At 36.9% G+C, this 23,705-nt stretch overlaps 1 protein-coding gene across 2 annotated transcripts in view; it reads right to left on the minus strand.

The window, feature by feature from the left end:
- The window catches only part of LAMA2 (laminin subunit alpha 2), a 603,226-nt gene that overhangs the window by 320,604 nt on the left and 258,917 nt on the right, over window positions 1-23,705 (minus strand). For both annotated transcript variants that reach the window (XM_057311058.1, XM_057311057.1), the window contains exons 10-11: window positions 14,041-14,201; window positions 1,195-1,335 (exon numbers count right to left, since the gene is read on the minus strand). In XM_057311058.1, coding sequence (XP_057167041.1) covers window positions 1,195-1,335; window positions 14,041-14,201 — 302 coding nt within the window. The remainder of the gene's footprint in view (window positions 1-1,194; window positions 1,336-14,040; window positions 14,202-23,705) is intronic.

Below are 23,705 nucleotides of genomic sequence, written 5' to 3' on the forward strand. Positions count from 1 at the left end.
TTTGATTCTCCTTCTCCCAAAGTTGTGGAATTGCTGGGACTAGACTTTAAGGTATATGTTACTTCCTTCTCTCCTCTCTTCGGACATCATCCTTCAGGGATTCTAAGAGCACAGTGAGATTCAGAGGAAGTTCTTTCCAGAAGGCTTACTGAAGTGCAAGTATCAGTTGGACCTAATTGCTGAAAACCAAGGATAAATGCCACTTCTGCTCTTCTGCTGACCATGAAACTTTGATGTTAATGGAACAGTCTAGAGGGTGGGGTGAAACTCTACAAACAGGTGGAGGAAGTGGGCTTGATGGCTAATTGCTGTTGGTTCTGTGCAATCTGCCCTTAAAGCAATACATTTGATAGTGCATAGATTTAGACATGAGAATACAATCAGAAACTACTCATGATATTTTAGACTTGACTTAAAAGCAAATACAGGCAGAAGAGAACATTTGGTAGTTGTGTTAAGGATTACTTACCTGATTAAAGTTGAAGTGGTGTTTGGAAAGTAGTTTACTGCAAAAGTGATCTTTGTAAAGCACAACTCTGGTCCTATCACTCCCCTGCTAAGATACTCCAGTGGCTCTCCATGTATAAGAATCCAACTTAGCATTCGCAACCCCGTATGGTAGGTAGAGTTTCTCATTCCCCTTGAGGCTTCTCTCTCTCCAGCTTGCGTCCTGCTACTCTGTAGTCTTAAGAGCTGCCATACGAGCTATTTGAAATTCCCTGAGGGTCCCATTTTCCTCTCATACCTCCTCTATCAGGACACAAACCACTGTCTGTGAAGAGTTGAAAAGGCAATAGGGAGCAATTCTTCTTAATTTGTATACCAAAAATATTGGTGAATGGAATACATAATTCTTCATGTCACAATCTGATGCTTTCCTGATTGAATCATGTGCCCTTGGGGATATAATCACATTAATCCCTTTACTGCTTCGTATAATAATCATGGACACTGAAAAGACTAATATTTACTATTTCTAAGAGACTCCAGGCTTCACATTGCTACAAACAAAACCTTTAAGTCTTTGATCAAAGATACACAAATAGCATTTGAAAGAAAATTCCATCTCTTCTTCATGATAATGGTAAGTAGAAACTTACTACCAGAAAATCATTTTTTTTGTAAATTTCTTGCCAAAGAACAATAGCAAGGAGGTACATGGAGCAGGGTACAGAATGAAAAGGTATTGCTTACATGGCCATAGGTCCAGTAGGAGCTCTGACATCTGTCTGAAACCCCGGAACAGAAACACTCGTCACAACCCTTATGATTATCCTCTTGCAAATTGAAGAAGCCGGCTTTACAGCGACTGCAGTCCCCACCTTCAACATTCTCCTACAAATAGAAACAGAGATGCCCTTCAAGATAAAGAACCGTCTCTTTCTAGTTCTGTGAAAGGAAAACAGAAACTGGGTATTCTTCATTTTACCCCTCAACCATACTTAAAGTATAATGATATTTTTAAAAATCTGCTCAAAAACTGCTTATTAAGCTACCCCCTTTCTAGCCACACTCATGCGAAAAGAGATTGGATCTACTCTACTGTCTTACAAGCTACAATTTTGATCTTCATGTATGTCAAGAGTGTGGAGTAAATGCCATGAAAAACACAGCAGTGAGTTACACTGACGAAAACGGATGCAGTCTGGTTTACCATTCTCGGTTGTTGAAGTACTTCCTCTTAGAACACAGGATATATGATAAAATTAGAGAATTAAACCAATGGATGTGTAACAGCATGTTGATATTATACAGATGGCAAAATACTTTCCACATTACATATTAAAAATACACACACTTGGGGCAAGCATAAGAACCTGACTGGGAGAGAAACTGGAGTATATGGCCATGGATTTCCTTGGTGCGACTAAGCAGAAAAAGAGGAAAGTTTTTCTTGGTTAATTTTCACAGTGTTTTCTTTAATACATTGGTGTAGCCAGTTAATCATATAGTAATAATATGGGAAAAATAAATCTCGTGCGGTGACTGCTCTCCAGATTGGTATCATTAATCCTAGTCCCAACATACTGAAAAATTATTTGTTTATAGATGGGCCTCTACCATGGATTCGGGCCAGGGAAAGCTGATTACCTGATGAAAAACTGGGAAGGCTATAGTCTCTCAATTTGAAGAACAGTAAATCTTAACTAATAACTTCTAAATGAAGGCCCCTTGCTTTCTAGGAAACAGATTCTCAGTATTCCCTACACCTGCATTTGCTCCACGTTTTTTCTCCTCCTTGAATTCCTTCATTACCTTAATTCTGAAGCTTTCCTTCTCCTTACAGAACTTCTCTCTCAGCTGTGTCCCCATAGTCCTTTGGACATTGCTCTATTAGAGCCACCAAAAAAAAGCATAGCTATACCTTCTGAGATTGTTCTCTCCAGTTCTATACGAGAATCTATTCAGAAATCTTGTCTTACTTATTTTTATAGTACCAGAAAATGCTGGGGTTCCTGGCACAACATTGAGCACTAGCTAAACAAAATTTTACTAAGTTTAAATGAATTTCTTGGTGGTTGTGTTTTTCATCCACAGCAAAGTGCTATGCATACAGTAGATGTGTAATATGACTGTTTTTTGAATAAACCAAGATTAGGGAGAAGATAGGGTTGATAAGGTCTGAGAACATAGGAGAAAAAATAGGAGAGAGAATAAGAGTGTGAAAAAATAACAAGATTTGTAAGAATAGACAAATAAAGAGGTTCTGCTTGGATCCGAGAGAATAATTTATTTGAAATTAACTTTTTGCTCTTAATTTGTATGACCCACTTAAGACCACAACCACTTCTATATCACTGGGAACCTAAACAAAGGGGGGTCTCCTGGCCCATTTCACATGTTAAATTTTAGCATCCTGATACATATACAAATTGAATTATTGCCACAGACATTCTTGCTAACTTTTATTTCTAAGGCAGATTTCAGATATTTTCAGATAATAAATGTCAGCAAAGCTATTCAAACTAATTTCAGACCTATGGTGACAAATAACTCCCCAAAGCCCTGAAGTTGGGAGGAACCTCAGAAGAGTATACAGGCAGGAAAGATGAAACACCTCTATAATTATAATTCAGCTTATCCCATTGAGGACACAGTACAGCTGTTCTCCAGACTGTGCTCTTATGCACTTGGTCTAATCTACTTTTCATTTAATTTGAAAGCTCATGATACTACTTTTCTGAGATTCAGACTGAGTTCAACAATTTGAAATTTTTAGACATTACATTTTCCTTATCTCTGTTTTAGCCTGGTAATAGAACCATGAAAAATATGGTTAAATAACTTCAGTATTCAATTAATTAATAACCTGAAGCAACACATTAAAGTAGGAGTTCTAGGGACTCTAAAGATGGGTAGGCCAAGGTCTCTGTCTTTAAAAGTCAACAGCTAGAGCAGGGTAAAATGATACATTTATAGTCCACTATAATTCAAGGTAGAATAGGATCATGCATCTGAGAAATTCATTAAATCATGGGAACACAGAGGAGGAAGGACTAATTGTGCTACAAAGGCTTGAGGAGGCTTTGTGACAGGAATGGAATTTGACCTAAATTTTGAAGCATGGTTTAAAAATTCAACCTGTTGGGGGAGATACAATGAGAGACCTATGTTAGCAAAGAGATTGGAAACAAGAAATAATTCAAAGAGTAGAAGATTCAGTCATTATTTATTCTTTCGAAACAGACTGAATAGTTCCTGTCTGCTAGGGTCTGCGCTTGGTACTTGGCTTCCGGTGTCTAAGCCCTCACATAATGAACTTTCAAGGCTACTCTGAGATATGGATCTTTTCTCTTAGGAATTGGTAAATCATTACAGGTCATTCAGCAGGAGGTAAATCAAAAGAACTAGACTTGATGCACCTATGTTGGCAGGAACAGGTAAAATGTCTAAGAAAGGCAAGACACTGGTACAAAGAACTCTTTCATCACCATATGGTGCAGTAAAGGGTTAATTCGATAGGCTTAGAGTGCTCAAACCCTGCATAGTCTAAACTGAAAAGACCGTCCCTGGACCAGCTCCTGGGAGATAATCTATAAGCCCTTGGAATATTTTATCTGCTTGATAAAAACGTCTTTGTGTACCTGGGGCCAGGGGTCACACCAGGCAGTTCATGCTAACAATGCCATTTACGGTGAATGTCTGGTTTTGTTTACCCACGACTCTGGGCCACATTTATCAGCTTACAGTGCCATTTATGGTGAATGCCTAGTTTTGTCTACCTGGGGCCCTGAGTCATGATGTATCCGTTTGATCTCTGGGGAAGCTGGAGACTGGCCAGTCATAGGAGAGCTTCATATCTGCATGACTGACCTCCCAATAAAAATCCTGAATAGCAAGACTTGGGTGAGTTTCCTTGGTTGGCAATACTTCGTAGGTGTTGTCATACATTGTCGCTGGGAGGAATAAATACGCTCTGTATGATTCCATTGGGAGAGGATAACTGGAAGTTTGCACTTGGTCTCTTCTAGACTCTTCCCTATGCACCTTTGTCTTTGCTGATTTTAGTCTATATTCTTTCACTGGAATAAAGCATTAGGGTGAGTACAACAACTTTTCAGAATTCTGTGAGTCCTTCTAATGAGTCACTGATAACGAATGTGATCTTGAGGACCCCCCAACACACCATGGTAAAGATACTAGGATGTTTATACCTATAAAAACAGGTTATCCAAAGTGATAGCTTTGCTTTGTTTGTTGTGACAAATCTTTGAACCAAAATATTTTAGACCTTTTTACTGGTCATCAAGTTAATCCTGTTCCACCCCCCATGCTCACTTCAACCCTCCACACAAGTAATGATCAATTTCTATAAGATCTGCATAGACCTTACTCACGATTGCATAGCATGTCAGCTTCATGCCACAAATTTAAGTTTCTAGACTCCTACTTATTTAGTCCTGAGTCTGGACCATATTTTTTTCTTTAGTGAGTGGTAGCTAGGTTCATTGGATTAAAAAGTGTTTGGTTCTAATTGTTCTCAGGTTCTAAAACAGACAAATATTAAGCCAAAACTAAATAGTAAATATGGTACATATAGTACCAACTTATATATCTGTCCCCATGGCCTAACTAAAAGGGCCTTTTCAGCCTGACAGGAAGATGAATTGAGGATAAAATCTTTTTACATCACTAGAGCTCTGCTTTCTGGTCATGTCTCAACTTGTAGAGAATTAATTAGTTATAGCAGGTTCTATACTTCCTTACTCCTTTTCCTTTTTTTTTTTTTAAAGATTTTATTTATTTATTTGACAGAGAGAGACAGCCAGTGAGAGAGGGAACACAAGCAAGGGGAGTGGGAGAGGAAGAAGCAGGCTCCCAGCAGAGGAGCCTGACGTGGGGCTCGATCCCAGAACGCCGGGATCACGCCCTGAGCCGAAGGCAGACACTTAACAACTGAGCCACCCAGGCGCCCCCCTTTCTCCTTTTCCAATCTCCCTTAAGAGAGTATATCTAAGTGATTTCTTATTTAAGGATTGTTTCTAAAGTTTTCTTTCAAATGATATTAGCTTCAAGACAGTGAAAACATCACAGTCTGATATTTAATATATTTTAGAGTGGCACAATTCAAACACAAAGGCATAATGTTCCAGGACTTATACTGAACCTTCATAGAGACAAGTTCCCCACCTTCTAGTAGTTTGCTAACATACACAATCTCGGCAGCTTGGTTCTCAATTTTTTTTGTATGGCTTCCAAGGTACATAATTGCTTTTTCAAAACTTCTTTGTGTTTCATCAACAATGTCATACATGAAGCAGCTATGATTATCTTCCTGATTCATTTTTGGAAGATCCTTTTGATATGAATGGTCCGGACTTAAATTTTTGATTCTCCAACTGAGAATGAATCATCTGCTTTATGGGTCAGTTCCTTGAGCAATTTAATTTACTATGCTGTCAGTATCAAATTATTAATATAAGCTGTCTACATTATTTTTCACTATTCCCTTATTTGCTATTATTACTCACTCATTCATCAAATCAAAGGTGATCTACTACACATAAAGCATTATTCGAGATGCCTGAGGGAATATAAAGATGTTCAGGAGGATTATGGCAAAGGAAGTAAGAGTATGGACAAATAAGTATACTGCAAGGCAAAAGGAAGTCACTGCCCCAAAAGGGTTACTGAGGACGTGCTGTGAGTCAGATGCCAGATTCATTTCCAGAGTCCTCCATGCCTCTGAAGGAAAAATAAGACAGGTGTCAAAGGAATGGCTCCTAAATACCTAATAATGGTGAGCTTGCAACTTCCAGCCCAAATGCTCCTTCAGTCATGAGATTTCTCTCTCCTTTAGCTATCATTCTATTACTTCTTTGTACTGATCAACTTCAAAAAGAGTTAACACATAATTTAATAAAATTTTCGAAGATTATTCTGTTTATGTAAACAAAAGGGGGGTCTAATCTATTCTCTCTCAGCATTCAAATGGACAGTTCTTGTCAATCCAGTAATTTTAATATTTTATTTATATAGAGTCTAATAGAATTCAATAGATTTTTTTTTGTAATTTACCAATTTACTGGTCATTTTTACACCAAAGCCCATGAAATAGGTAATTTCTAGAATGCTCCCGACTTCCACTCTAGAGATTAATATTCCCTCATATCACCATATTTTCTTAAAACCAAATATTCCACTTTCTTGGTTTCTAAACCATTATTCTGGTTGGTTATATTAAAATAATTAAATAGCAACAAATAATAGTCAACCATTTTCCCATGCTAAATAATTAATAAATAAACAGTGTCTCTTCACTTTAGACCAGCACTTCCCAGCCTCGCTTTTATTTTCAAGCCCCTAAGGAGCCTATTTCATTACCTTGTTATTTTTTCCCAATCATCCTCACCATGAAATCTTCATTCCGCAGATATACTCTACGTACAGATGCACTGTGTGAATATGTTTGCCGTAAACGTAAAATGAAAATGGTATTTTCACCCCTCTTAGAACCACTTTTCATCCCCTTAGGGAGACATGCGTGCTTTAGACACATATTATTATTGTACATATTTAGCTGAGTAGATAAGGAGATATGCTGTGGCCTTCCCTACGAAATATTTATAATAACTGCCCTTTCTCCTTTGGTAGTCTTTTCCTCTAAAAGCAAAGTTGAATTAGAGAAACCTTACTAGGTTCTTTTTTCTTAAAGTCAGATACTGTTGGGTTGACACCAATTTTCTTTTTGCTAGAGTTTCCTCGGCACAAGCTCTCTCTAGAGAAATAGAGTCACGATCGGTTCCCTGTATCCGTTCTCAGGAAGCCGCCTTCTTATAAATTAGGTACAACTTCAGCAGCACATGTTTAACTGTGACTGTTAGTCAACTGGGAATTCTATTGACAAAGTTACCCGGAGTATCTCCAGTGACATTTAAGTCATTTTTTGTGATAATTGCTCCAGGAATGTTTCGGTCATGCCTGTTTCTTGGGGCGTTTGTAGTCGATTACAGATTTTCCTCTGTATGGCCTTCATTCTAATGCATCCAAGTATTAAAAGGAGTTAACAAAAGAAGGATAATTAGCTAATTAGCAGTATTTGTTGAGCGCTTGCTCTTTAAATACACTGTTCCACAGCTAAATAATAAGTAGTTGGTGGTTAGGAAGAGAGAAGGAAATAGAAGAAAAGAAGTTCTCACTTTGCACAAGTATAGCTTTTACTATTAAAAAATTGATTAACATAATATTTCTCAACTGTCGCTGTTGCAAGAGACAGATTCCGGGATGCACTTTTCATGCTAAAAAATTTACATCTGTAATTTAAATTCAGGATCAAATATATAAATTGAATCACTTTTGTAGAAATGCCTAGGGTTCAAGCCTAACAAGTTAATGAGGTGATCATTCCTGTATACAAATGGGAAAAAGGGAAATGCAAAAACAATAAAAATCTTAGCACATACCATGAAAATCTTATTAGAGGAAAAGAGTGGAAACTTACCTCTACTTGTAAAAAGAAATATAAATAAACAGAAAAAGTAATTAGTAGGTATTTATGATTATCCCTTATACTTACACAAGGCTTCGATGTTACACTTACACCCATTGAGAGTTAGGCAAGAAAGATTGAATATTATCATTTTATAGATCAAGAAACATGAATCAGCCAATTTAAGTGACTTTCAAATCTTCACAATTGTTTCATTTTCTTTCTTTGTTCTTTTTTATGTATGAGTCACTGTCAGCTTCTTATTGATCGATGAAGAAAATAAATAACAGAAGTGAGATTGACATTAAATAGATTGCAAGTTGTGAAAAGATAATAAAGGAAAAGACAAAGATGTTACAAGTGATTACGGCAGGAGAATGATTTCTATCAGGGGATCTTGGATCCCAACTTTGCTAAGAAAGTGGAGATGTGCCTTGGAAACCGTGTAGCTAAGCAAAGGGCAAAGCCAGCGGTGAGGTTTTCTCACCCATCTAAATAGACTCTGAAATTCCAGAAAGAGCTTGGTGCCTCCAAGGAATGTAAGCCAGGCTGGAAGATAGGGACTGAAGCTCCAGAACATTCTAGCAAGATAACCCAAGGCCAGATCACATAAGCTTGTGGGCCAGTAAGGAGCTAATGGGAAGTGCAGTAAAAAACCCAAAGCTAAGCACGATGAAAATACACTTTGATTTCTAATCTTTTACTTCACTATTTATCTTTCTATTATAAGACTTTGATAAAATAAAAGCACATGTTCCAATGTAGATCAAGGTCAGTTTATATTATGTATCAGAGTCTGCAATCCAATGGCCTTTGAATGGATAACACGACACCAAACTTCAAAAGAGCCAAGTTCTAGCATGTGGTACTTAAAATAAATACCAAGAGTCTGAAGAGCATTTACATTCAACTGACTTATACATCTGAGAATGCTTGCTTCTGGTAATTCACAAGAAGATAGAGGAATTTTAAAAATGTTCATAATGCATAAAAATTAGTAAGTATTTTCATGTCTCGAGCTAGCGTTGTTTTATTTTGAAATATAATGAGGATGATGTTCATTAATATCATTGTCTAAACAAGGATATAATAGAAAAATGTATGTGTAAAATTGGTAGTAGCTGATACATATTAATTTCATTTACCTCTTTTCAAAGTAGGAAATATTTTTTTCCTTTGATTAAAGAAATTTTAAATTAGGAATTACTTTAAAGTGCCAGAAAAGTACATATGACAATTATCTATTACCCATAACCAGGAGGTTAAAAAATATTAACATTTTTCCATGTGTGCCTCAGATGTATTTTTAAAGGAATATTTAGGCACATTTGAATCTCACTTCACTTCTATCTTAGTCCTTCCCCCTTTTCTCTAGAGTTAACTATTCTTCTGAAATTAGTACATATCATATCAGTGTATTTAAAAAATTTTAATTTATATATGTGTGTGTCCACACAATATAAATGTTTTATATCTTACAAATTCACACAAATGACCGTATAATGACATTGGTTTTCCTCACCTCAACTAAAGTTTCTGAAATTTATCAATGGTTAGACATGAGGACCTATTTCATTCACTGGAACTGTTCCTTGTATCAGATTTTATGAATATATTGCACGTCATTTTTCTTACTGATGTATGGATATTTCGATTTTTTCTAATTTTTATCAGAACAAGTAGGTATGTGGTGAACATCTTCTCTTGGCTTCTTTCTCCACATTGTACGAGTTTCTTTAGCATGAATGTCTAGATGTGGAGTTGCTGACTGACAAGACTGCATCATCTTAACGATACCAGATACGATACCTTACTGTCCTTCTAAGGTCGCAGTACTAATTTACCCAAATGACAGCAGCCGTAAACATTTCCACTTCTCCAGGTTTTCCCCAGGATTTGATTATCTCCCCATTTAAAATTTTATCTTATGTTCTTCAATAACCTTCTTAAAAAGTATCTCCATTTAAAAATACTTATTTTTAGGTATCATAGAGTTTTTGTTGCTATTCTAAATATTTTCATTACATTTTCCAATTGTTTATCACTGACATATAGAAATTCTATTGCTTTTTTATACTGAGGCTTGCATTCTTCAAGCCAGTGGAACTCTCTTCTGGTTTCAATATCCTTCTTGCTGAAGTATGTACATCATCAAGCAGTGTTTCAGTGCAGTTGGACTGAGAATGATAAACACACACAGTGATCTGATACTTGTCTCTTGCACATATGATACATATTTATCTCTAGTACATATGATATGACATGCGCAATAGCAATGTATCTAATACATTTAACACTTCTTCACTCAATCTTAACTCATGGGCAAATTTTCTGCTAGGAGCTTTGGTGGTAGATTTCTTTTTTATCTTCTTCAAACAGAAAATGTTGAATTTTCTTTAATTCTTAACAACTCTTCGCTCCATCATTTTTGGGTATTTTTGCTCACCTATTTTTATCTAGTCTCTTCTTTGGCGATTCCTGCTCCTTTTGTCCAATTTATCCTTCTATGAACCGTGCCACTTAGCATCTCATATTTTCATTTCTTTACCGCCCTATGTCAGTTAATAGGTAATTTCTTCGGGTCTACATTTCTAATTCTCTCTTAAGCAGTTTCTAATCTTTTGCTCAGACCATTCACTGAATTTTAAACTTCAATTACATACAATTTTTATTTCTAGAAGTAAATGATATTGACTTCTTTTCCAAAGCTGCTTATTTATTTTAATATAGGGCCCTATTTTGCCCTGTTTTTTTCCTATTCTTTTTTAATTCTTTTATCTTTGTATCTTATTTTTATGATTACACATTTTTTCACATATTTTTATGATTAGTATGAAAAGTATATACGTCTGTGTTTATACAAATTCTTTCGGACTATCTTATTCTTCTAGTTCTTAGTGTACAAACATTCTGACTTTTGTGGCTTCCGATTTCATTTTGTAGTTATTTTCCTTTTGTGGAGTATACTGCTTTATGGTGAGCTCACCATCAGGTGACGCTGCACTTTCTTTCTTGTGGGAATACCACTTGCCTGACTTGTTGAAGAATTCTAACATAAAGGGAGAATAAAACTGACCCCGTTCCCATGTGGCATACATCTTTGGGTGTTTGCTTCCTCACTACACACTAATTTTTCCCCACCTAGATCCCCAAAGGAGAAAGAAAGTTACTGTTGTCACTGCCAGCTTACAAGTGGAATTTTCTAGTGCCTGTCAGGGGACAATTCTAGAGTCTACGCGTAAGTGAACTTAGTTTTAATTTCTCTCTGTGAGTCCAAACCCTAATGTCAAGTCCTAGAGAGACCATTAAAACTCCCAACTTGAACCTATATTTGGATTAAGACCAGCCTCCCAGTCCCCACCCCATGACCTTCCTTGATCGGCGTGGCTTGGGCTTATGCTTATTAACTTAGATTTCCCTTTTGGATCTGATATCTAGAAATTTCCCTCTCTTTCCTGAATCAACATGCTTACAAATTTATTTACTCTGTTTCATCCAGCATACTTGTACTTGAAGTGGCAGAAGTGGTGTCCATTTTTTCTCAGTACAATATCTTACCAGAACATTAGCCATTTAAAATTTACAATAGAAATATACTTAGACCCAAAACTTCATAACCAAGTGCTTTCTTAAAATGTCTATATACTGCAGTAAAGACGATATTTATTCCTAATGAAAATTATAAAAAAACAACCATTACATGTTATAATGTAACCAAATAAATGTGCACATGTTTACTGGTTAATATGCATTTTGGAAATGAGCATTTATATTGATATCATTTTACTTGAATTTAAGTCTCCAGTACCTGAGCTGCTCAATGAAGTATTATTTGTTAAATACTATTTCGATCGATTCGTATTGTTTCAAATAACCAGCAGACAAACCTAGGTCTAATCGTGTTTTCATAAAACAGTATGACCTGCCACATTTCTCTCTACATTAATAAATATCTGTTCAGTATTTAAATTGTATGCATATTGTGTTGGAACACTGGGTATTTATTATTCTTTCAAACAAGAGACTATAGAAGAGACGATAGGTACTTAACTATAGTACATTACATGCATGCATATTATGATATAATTCACTTGCTGTATGCATATTATTAGTGATTTTAAAAATTATGCAGATGTCTATTGAAATCTGTTTTCTGCAAGTTTTTATCCTAAAAAAAAAAAGCATTTAGTTTTATCTAAGAGGTTATAGTCACCTATTTAAAATATCACACAGTTGAAGGGCCACTCCTTTAATGATGCTACTTACTTATTTATTCTTTTATGATTTCTTAATTGCTCTTTTTTTGTGTTTTAACTGTCTGTGTAGAACTTCAAGTGTCTTTGTAGGAGGCATGTTTCTTAACTAGGACTATAATCGCTCGGTACAAGACAGAGGCAGGCCGAGAGTCGGCGGGGGGCAGGCAGGAGCTCAGGGAGCTTCCCTCGGAGTCCTGCTGGTGACTCTAAGCCTCTCGTTCTAGCCTTTCCCTCCATACTTACCAAAGAAAAGAAAAAACGTGGCTTGCATCCCTCCCTCACTTGTTACCCTTTCCTGGCAAATACCAGACATCTCCAGTGTATGAATAGTAGGTATATAAAAACACTCCCCTTCTTTTTTTCAGTTTGATTTCCTGTCTTCTAGAGACTCAGGAGACTTCTCTTCCATTTTAAGCTCAACTCTGCCTGTCCTTTATTTGAACAACTGATAAAAGTTAGAGATTTCCATGGAGTTTTGTGAAAGAAATAAAATCCACACAAGCTACGTTTTGGTAAATATTAGAGAAAATGAACTAATCCTGTAGGATTGTCCAAAAAGACACACAGGATGAAGAGCAGGGGTCTCCTTGAACAAGCGATCACCCACAGATGGCAACACAGTCTTGATCTGCGCTATGGCAATTTGTCATTTCAAAAAATATTGGAATAAAATGTACTATATCTAGAAAATTTACTATGTTCCAGTACATGAGAACTTTTACTATAGATTATGGACTTTCTGTCAGTTTACAGACAGGAGTTGTGTAGTTCTAGTCATCAAAAAAAAAAAGCACCTAAATGACTCATGATATAACATATGCCTATTATGTAACTATAATAATATTTAGCTTATTCTTTCAAACATTCTTGTCCCGATAAATATGCACTTCACATTAATATAAATACTTTTTGTTTTATACTTTAATGTCTATATGCACATACACACATAACAAATGGAAGCATATAATTTACAGCTTCCTAGATAAGACTAATGATTTAATAAAGGTTCTTAAAGTTCCAACCGTGATTGAGAACAACAACAACAAAAAGTAACATTCATTTTTATATCAGTATGGCATGCTAAGCTTTTCAATGGATTGTACGTTCTCTCCACTAATGTAGCTAACACTGCTTAATCCCAGCGTTTGGGACTGATGAGCACAGCTAAAGGAAATCAGTTCTATCACTTTAGACTAGCACTTGCCTCTTCCCCTCTCTGTGTACAAGCTGTGGTTGTTACGCATCCCTTGGCATTACCATGATGAGCTATTAGCTGGGTATATACAACAAATAAAGTCGTATTTCTGAAAGTACACTTAGGAGGAAAAATTGAGGCTTTAATCAATTCCACTAGGGCTTCTTACATTTTCGGTGATAAAATAGAAGAATCTGAATGTAGTATTTTCAGACAATCTGGGTCTAAATCTCAGGAGATTATTTAAAACACCAGACTGCAACCCTCAGCAGAATTATTTTCAGTTAGATACAAAGCTATGGTAGGTTTGAGTGTATAGTCGTTTTACAGGGTTGCTATTTGTAATGCTGTCTATTTTTTAATTCATAGACAAGAGCTGGGTCATGGGGGGAAAGTGTTTTTTGCTATAAATGATACCTCTTCTTAAGGTGACTGGTCCTTCTTGAGTTGGCGGGTTTTTAGACAAATGGTCGATGTTTGGAAGCAGTGAACCTGGTTGTAAAGACACTTAGAGGAGGACCACAAGTAGAATAGATGGTGGATATTTACAGGAGAAGTTGTTACAATTGGCTTAATGTCAATACACAGAACAGAACAGAGAAGCAAAGGAAAAGGACCTTCTGCCTTGACAAGAGACTTTACTGTCATACACAACGCACCTTGCAGTTACAGGGTCCAAAGCAAGGGTCCTCATTTGTGCTCCCTGCACCACTGCAGTTACAGGGCTTGCAGTCTGGGTAGCCAGTGTAGCCCCGGGCACAACGGTCACAGCTCACGCCTCTGAAGCCAGGTTTGCAATGACAAGACCCAGGTGCCAGGCCTAAGGGAAGACAAGCCACATATTGACAATTGAAAAACAAACAAACAATTCAGTTCCTAAGGCTTTAATGATAGTAACGTTTAAAATTCTATTTTGACACAGACACTAATTCATGAATATCAATAAAGAAAAATTAAAACCAAAGGAAATATGGTTTCATTAAAAGCTGGCTACAAGTTGCTAATACAGCATCTCTTACATATCTTTAAATATATTAAGAATAAAAAAAAAGAGATAAAATCTCAAAGCGTCTACCAAAACTAAGGCTACAGAAAAACTGTCACGATGATCAAGGATTCATTCCCATAACTGATTGATGATGCTTGAAGAATAAGCAGTGACCTGTGATACCTGTTGCTTCATAACTCAGACTATCATGAGATGGAAAAGCACCTGGGGAGTAAAAATATACTGCTTAACCCCCAAATTAAACAACAATCATTGAAGAATGACATCACTGAGTCAACAACAACAAAAAGACTGAGAGTTCACAGGAATAGATATTTTGAGGACAAGACATACAGGACAACGAAAGCAGTTTAAATTTACTTTTTCTTTTTAAATAGAGACATGCAAAAGACAATTTTTATTCTTTGATTAGAAAAATGGAAAATGCAGATGAATAAATACAAGTTATTGACTTTCAAATCTGGGAAAGTATAAATCAGTGAAATATAGTCCACTCAAAAAAGGAAAGGAGGGGAGAAAGAAGCAAAGGAACATTACAAGGGGAAAGCACACAGCAGAATGAGAGGAAGAATGTCAAACCCACATGTTAATCATATGTAAATGAGTTCACGGTCTTATGCTTCTGTCAAAGCTACGTGCATGTAATGTTCAGAAGAGATTTGCAAAATGATAAGAAATATTAAAAAAAAGTGTAAATCTACATTAAGAGAGCATATAGAGTTGTAATATTAGTAATGGCCAAAGTAGAATCCAATGAAAACAGATTCATTAGGGGATGCCTGGGTGGCTCAGTCGGTTAAGCATCTGCCTTCAGCTGGGATCATGAACCCAGGGTCCTGGGTTTGAGCCCCACTGCAGGCTCCCTGAACAGTGAGGGAGTCTGTTTCACCCGCTCCCTTTGCCCCCTGACCCCGCTCATGTTCTCTGTCTCTGTTTCCATCTCTCAAATAAATAAATACTTAAAAAAAAAAAAAACAGATTCATTAGGACAAGCCCTCATTTTACATTGATGACAACACAATAAAAAAACATGACTTAGGTTATTATATTTAAACTACATAGAAGCACTAATTTTAAGTACAAAATATATAGACAACAACTGATTTGGGGGCTTAAAGAGAAACTGGCCAAAATTCAGTGGCTGAGAATGACATTAACCTACTCACTTCAAATATTTGTAGATGAATCAGAAAAAAAGACATAGAAAAACATGAATTATCTACTATTGCTGAATTACACATTATATTCTATGTACCCACCTATTGTAGCTCAACATTAATCTACAAAAATGCTCAATTTCTCAAAGCAGAAATGATCTAAGTCTTGTTTCCTTAACACAAATTACTACTTCTGTATTTGTAAAAAATGTTGTAATAAATTAGGATTGAAGTAATTTGAAATATCAAACATGACAATAGAATCTTACACAAAATTCCACCAGTCTAAAAATTAATAAATAAATATTTCTCCTTTTAACTCTTGGGTGAAAGAGAAAATCAAACCTTAATTGGGATTAAATAGTTTTCTAAGTAGAATATAACAACAGTGAGAAAGGAACTTAACAATGTTTGTGAGATCCAGAAAAAAAAAAAAGGGTAGCCAAAAGTAAACTTTTAAGCTTAAATACATTAAAAAATGCAAATAAATTAAAATTTAATTCATGTAATTATTTTTAAAAAAGAGAAAAAACAAATGAATACCACAGGAAAGTAGGAAGATTTGAAAAATAAACAGAAACAAAATAAGGCAAAACAGAACGTTAAAGATAATCAAAGATATCAAAAGAGGACAAATAATCAAAGATTTCCACAAAAATGTTTTAGTAGCAATTAGTTTTTACACTGTTTTTAAAGTTTGAATTCTTATGAAGCATCTAAACTGTGGAGAGCTATGTAACTTAGTTTATGAAGCTAGTAAAAATTTGGTATCAAAATCTAACAAAGATAACACCAAATAAACATAATCACCCCTTACAATTAAATAGCACTTATTTTATGCTAGGCATTATGCTTAGCACTACATATGACACATGGGTTAATTCAGTTAATACTCAAAACCTCAAAATGAGGTAAACACTATTTTGTTTCCTATTTTACAAATGAGGAAACTAAGGCACAGAGAAATTAATTTGTTTGTTAAGATAGCACAGCTGGCAGATGTCATAGCCAAAACCTATTTAACATATGAATTCAGATGAGCAAAATAAACACCAAACTGAATCCTAAAGTACATTAAAAGGATCTTCCATAATGACCAAGATTTTATTATGGTAATTTAAATACTGTTTCATTTTAATAAATTCATTTTTAACATATTCAAAAGTCAAATGAAAAAGAAATCTGATAATTTCAATAAAGATTGAAGAAGCATTCTAAGAAATTAACATTTACTTCTCATGTTAAAATCTCCAGACATTGAGACTAAGTGTAGATGTATTCCATACAATCACCATGTCTATCTTAACATTTGTTAATACTGTGTATGTTGTAACATTTAGATGTCCAAAGACCCGGTCTTGTTCAGAACATTTGACAACAGAGAATAAAATTAGAGACGGAGAGATAGAGAGACAGGCAGACAGATGAAACGTAAGGAAATTCCTTGAAGATCAGAAACTACAAAATTTTAAAAAAGAGAGAGAAGAAGAGATTCTAAAGAAATAAACTAGCCCTTAATCAGTATCTTTCCTAGATCTGACTGACTCTGATTAACTAGACTAGAACACTGAGCATGGCTTTATGGAACAAAAGACAAATTCTAGATACTACTCAAGTTCGGAGATTGTATCAGAGATTATATAAACTCAACAGTCCTGAAAGGATAAACTAGGACATGTACATCTGTGCACACACACACACACACACACACACACACAATCATGGAACACACAAGAAAATAAGGCCCCAATGAATAACTTAGCAGAAAAATTAACCCCCAGGATTAGGATCATATAGGTGACAGAGAATGCTGCTAAGAGATAAGGAATATAAAATAAATATACTTAATATGTTTAATGAAAAAATTGTATTAAATATAGATCAATTTATAAGAGACTACTGGAAAAACAAAATAAAGCTAGACACACACTTTATAAAATATACCAAATTCCATACTGACTAAGGAATAAGTATCAAAAAGTGAAATAATAAAAATTAAGAAAATGAATACATTTGTCTGATCTTGGTATAGATGAGTTTTAGAATTCTAAAGGCATATCAGAAATTCAATTAAAATATTAAAATATAATAATTTTGACATAATGTCTTATTAAAGCTGAAGAAGTTTTCTAAGTTGTAATAGGTGATTATATAAAAAATTTAAAGTTTCATATATAAAAAAATCTTAACAATAGTGAGACACAAAATCTAGAATGTTTATAACAAATTTAACGTATGGTTGTTGTTTTTAATATTTAAAGAGCTCTTACAAATCTATGGGGAAAACCCACCTTATACCAAAAGTAATTAGTTTTCTGGTAATCATGTTAACGCCATAAAATACCATTTCCCCTATCTGGTTACTCAGACTAAGAAGTCCAAAACATTAGACTACAACTTACACTCCTTTTAAGATATCATCAAGCTAAAACATGAAGATAAAAATGTATCATAGGGGTTCCAAGATGGCGGAGGAGCAGGAGACCTAAAGTTCACCTGGTCTCAGGAATTCAGCTAGAGAGCTACCAAACCATTCTGAATACCTATGAACACAACTGGAGAATGAAGAAAAGAGTAGCAGAAACTCTATGAATAGAAAAGTGACCACCTTCTGCACGGAGAAAAGATAGCGGAGGAGTAGGCGACCCCTCTCTCATCTGGTCCCCTGAGTCGAGCTGGATATCTACCAGTCCATCCTGACCATCCACAGAATCAGCCTGAGACGCAGGAAGATACATCTGGATCTCTACAAACGAACATCTCCAGTGCTGAATATTGAGGTACGAAATGGGGAGCCATGAATCCGCACACAGACATCGAAAGATAAATGGAAGGGGGAGGGAGCCCATGCACTCGGGCTCCGGGAAGCGGTAGCCACCTGCACTGGGGAGCTGGCCGGACTTGCGGACCGGCACCCACAAAAGAGCAGACTGAGACGGTGAGCCCAGGAATGCGCCCGTGACCAGACTGAAAACCAGAGCTCTGGAGCGCTCACTGGACCCAGACTAAAACCAGGAGCTCGGGAGCGCGCGTGACCTGACTGAAAACCGGCGCTCCGGAGTGCACGCAAACCACACTGAAACAGGGAGCTTGGGAGTGCGCTCAGGAAATGGGGGCGGCTGGCAGTGTTAGAAGCACAAAGGACAGAGAGGTGCGACCCCTGGAACTGAGAGCTGGGACGCCAGCTGTGGGGTGCACAATCCGGATGCTCCAGGTTTTTAGCAGTACCAACAGAAACAGAGTTAGAGTGGCCAAGAGAGCTCAGTGGAGAGCGGACTGCGATCTCTCTGTCCTGAGACAGAGGCTAAGATACGGCCACTGCTGCTCTGACTCTCAGAAGAGCCACAGAAAACAAACAGGGAAAGCTGCCAGAGAACAAAAGCCCAGAAATACCAGCTCACATTGTGCCCATCCCCATCCCCCATCGCAGGGGATGGGCAACTCTACCCAAACAGGATTGCCTGAGTATCAGCGCGGCAGGCGCCTCCCCCAGAAGGCAGACTGAAAAATCAAGAAGCCCCCATCCCTAAGGTCCCTATAAAATAAGTGCACGCTGCCTGGGTCCTGGTCAATAATTTCGGCTCTGGACATCCCCACAACCTATCCTCATCAGAATGACATAGAGGAGAAATCCCCCCAGGCAAAGAAAAGATATTGAGTCTGTGGCCTCTGCCACAGAACTGATGGATATGGAGATAACCAAATTGTCAGAAATGGAGTTCAGATTAACAATGGTCAAGATGATGTGTAGGCTTGAAAAAACTATTAATGAAAATATTAATGAGAATATAGAATCTCTAAGGGCAGAAATGAGAGCAAATCTGGCAGAAATTAAAAATGCTATGAATCAAATGCAGTCTAAACTAGACACACTGACGGCCAGGGTAAATGAGGCAGAAGAACGAATTAGTGAATTGGAGGATGGGATGGTAGAAGAGAAAGTTAAAACAGAAACTTGGCTCAAAAAAATCCAATCTCAAGAATGTAGATTACGGGAGATTACTGACTCAATGAAACGTTTCAATGTCAGAATCATCAGCATCCCCGAGGGGGTGGAGAAAGAGGGAGGTCTAGAAGAGATATTTGAACAAATTGTAGCTGAGAACTTCCCTAATCTGGCAAAGGAAACAAGCATTTGTGTCCAAGAGGCAGAGACGACCCCTCCCAAGGTCAATGAGAACAGACCTACGCCACGTCACATCATAGTGCAATTCGCAAATATTAGATTCAAGGATACAGTATTGAAAGTGGCCAGGGGGAAGAAAATCCTTACGTTCAGAGGGGAAAATATCAGAATAACATCAGACCTGTCTACAGAGACCTGGCAGGTTAGGAAGGATTGGCAGGGTATTTTCAAAGCTCTATCTGAGAAGAACATGGAGCCAAGGATCCTTTATCCAGCAAGGCTGTTATTCAGAATTGATGCAGAGATAAGGACCTTCCAGGATCGACAGAAACTGAAGGAATTCATAACCACCAAACCAGTCCTACATGAGATATTAAGGGGGGGGGGGGTTCTATAAAAGTAAAAAGGCCCCAAGAGTGATACAGAACAGAAATTTACAATCTATAGAAACAAAGACTTCACAGGCAACATGACATCATTAAAATCATATCTCTCAATAATCACTCTCAATGTGAATGGCCTAAATGCTCCCATAAATGCCACAGGGTTGCAGATTGGATAAAAAGACAAGACCCATCCATTTGCTGTCTACAAGAGACTCATCTTGAACCTAAAGATACATCCAGACTGAAAGTGAAGGGATGGAAAACCATTTTTATGCCAATGGACCTCAAAAGAAAGCTGGGGTACCAATTTTCATATCAGGCAGATTAGAATTTAAACTAAAGACTGTAGTTAGAGATACAGAAGGACACTATATTATTCGTAAAGGATGTATCCAACAAGTGGATATGACAATTATCAATATCTATGCCCCCAATAGGGGAGCAGCAAGATACACAAGCCAACTCTTAACCAGAATAAAGAGACATATAGATAATAATATGTTAATAGTAGGGGACCTCAACACTCCACTCTCAGCAATAGACAGATCACCTAAGCAGAAAATCAACAAAGAAAAAAGAGCTTTGAATAATATACTGGACCAGATGGACTTCATAGATATATATAGAACACTACACCCCAGAACAACAGAATACTCATTCTTTTCAAATGCACATGGAACTTTCTCCAGAATAGACCATATACTGGGTCACAAAACATGTCTTAAACGATACCAAAAGACTGAAATTATTCCCTGCATATTCTCAGACCACAATGCTTTGAAACTGGAACTCAATCACAAGGAAAAATTTGGAAGAAACTCAAACACTTGGAAACTATGAACCGTCCTGCTCAAGAATGATTGGGTAAACCAGGAAATTAAAAATCAGTTTAAACAATTTTTGGAGACCAAAGAAAATGAAAATACATCAGTCCAAAACCTATGGGACACTGCAAAGGTGGTCCTAAGGGGAAAATACATAGCCATCCAAGCCTGACTCAAAAGAATAGAAAATCTAAATTGCAGTTTTTATATTCTCGCCTCAAGAAGCTGGAGCTGGAACAGAAGAAGAGGCCTGACCCACGCACTAGAAGACAGGTGATCAAGATTAGAGCAGAGATCAATGAATTAGAAACCAGGAGCACAGGAGAGAAGATCAACAGAACTAGAAGCTGGTTCTTTGAAAGAATTTATAAGATCGATAAGCCACTGGCCAGACTTATTCAAAAGAATAGAGAAAGGACCCAAATTAATAAAATTATGAATGAAAGGGGAGAGATAACAACCAACACCAAGAAAATAGGAAGGATCATTAGAAACTTTTTTCAACAGCTTTATGTCAATAAATTAAACAACCTGGAAGAAATGGATGCCTTCCTGGAAACCTATAAACTACCAAGACTGAAACAGGAAGAAATTGATTCTTTAAACAGACAGATTAATTATGAAGAGAATGACAGTGATCACAAACCTCCCCAAAAACAAGACTCCTGGGCCTGATGGATTCCCCGGGAATTCTACCAAACATTCAAAGAAGAAATAATACCTATTCTCCTGAAGCTGTTTCAAAAAATAGAAACAGAAGGAAACCTACCAAACTCATGCTATGAGGCCAGTATTACCTTGATCCCCAAACCAGGCAAAGACCCCATCAAAAAGGAGAATTACAACCGATTTCCCTGATGAATACGGATGCCAAAATTCTCAACAAGATCCTAGCTAATAGGATCCAACAGTACATTAAAAGGATTACCCATCATGACCACGTGGGATTCATCCCTGGGATGCAAGGGTGGTTCAACATTCGCAAATCGATCAGTGTGATAGATCATATCAACAAGAAAAGAGTCAAGAACCATATGATCCTCTCAATAGATCCAGAAAAAGCATTTGACGAAATACAGCATCCTTTCCTGATTAAAACACTTCAGAGTGCAGGGATAGAGGGTACATTCCTCAATTTCATAAAAACCATCTATGAAAAGCCTACAGAGAATACCAATCTCAATGGGGAAAAGCTGAAAGCCTTTCCCTTAAGATCAGGAACACGACAAGGATGCCCACTCTCGCCCCTATTATTCAACATAGTACTAGAAGTCCTTGCACTAGCAATCGGACAACAAAAAGGGATAAAAGGTATCCCAATTGGTAAAGAAGAAGTCAAACTGTCTCTCTTCGCAGATGACATGATACTCTATATGGAAAACCCAAAAGACTCCACCCCCAAACTACTAGAACTTATAGAGCAATTCAGTAATGTGGCAGGATACAAAATCAATGCTCAGAAATCAGTTGCATTTCTATACATGAACAATGAGACTGAGGAAAGAGAAATTAGGGAATTCATTCCATTTACAATAGCACCAAAAATCATACGTTATCTCGGAATTAACTTAACCAGAGACGTAAAGGACCTATATTCTAGAAACTACAAATCACTCTTGAAGAAGATACAAAAAGATGGAAAAATATTCCATGCTCATGGATCGGAAGAATAAACATAGTTAAAATGTCCATGCTACTCATAGCAATCTACACTTTCAATGCCATCCCGATCAAAATACCAATGATATTTTTCAAAGAACTGGAATAAACAGCCCTTAAATTTGTGTGGAAGCAGCAAAGGCCCCAAAACACCAAGGAATTGTTGAAAAGGAAAAACATAGCTGGGGGCATCACATTACCTGATTTCAAGCTATTCTACAAAGCTGTGATCACAAAGACAGCATGGTACTGGCACAAAAACAGACACATAGACCAATGGAACAGAATAGAGAACCCAGAAATGGACCCTCAGCTGTTTGGACAACTAATCTTTGACAAAGCAGGAAAAAACATCCACTGGAAAAAAAGACAGTCTCTTCAATAAATGGTCCTGGGAAAATTGGACAGCTATATGCAAAAGAATGAAACTTGACCACTGTCTCACACTATACACAAAGATAAACTCCAAATGGATGAAAGACCTCGATGTGAGACAGGAATCCATCAAAATCCTAGAGGAGAACATAGGCTGCAACCTCTTTGACATCAGCCACAGCAACTTTTTTCATGACACATCTCCAAAGGCAAGAGAAACAAAAGAAAAAATGAACTTGTGGGACTTCATCAAGATAAAAAGCTTCTGCACAACAGCCAAGGAAACAGTCAAAAAAACTAAGGGGCTGCCCACAGAATGGGAGAAGATATTTGCAAATGACCCTACAGATAAAAGACTAGTATCCAAGATCTACAAAGAACTTCTCAAAGTCAATACACGTGAATCAGATAAATCAAAAAATGGGCAGAAGATATGAACAGACACTTTTCCAATGAAGACATACAAGTAGCTAACAGACACATGAAAAAATGTTCAAAATCATTAGCCATCAGGGAAATTCAAACCAAAACCACCTTGAGATACCACCTTATGCCAGTTAGAATGGCAAAATTGACAAGGCAAAATTAACAACAACATTTGTTGTTACAAATGTTGGAGAGGATGTGGAGAAAGGGGATCCCTCTTACATTGTTGGTGGGAATGCAAGTTGGTACAGCCACTTTGGAAAACAGTGTGGAGGTCCCTTAAAAAGTTAAAAACTGAGCTACCCTATGATCCAGCAATTGCACTACTGGGTATTTACCCCAAAGACACAGACGCAGTGAAG

This window comes from Ursus arctos, unplaced genomic scaffold (genome assembly GCF_023065955.2).
Source record: "Ursus arctos isolate Adak ecotype North America unplaced genomic scaffold, UrsArc2.0 scaffold_13, whole genome shotgun sequence".
In the NCBI taxonomy this organism is placed as follows: Eukaryota; Metazoa; Chordata; class Mammalia; order Carnivora; family Ursidae; genus Ursus; species Ursus arctos.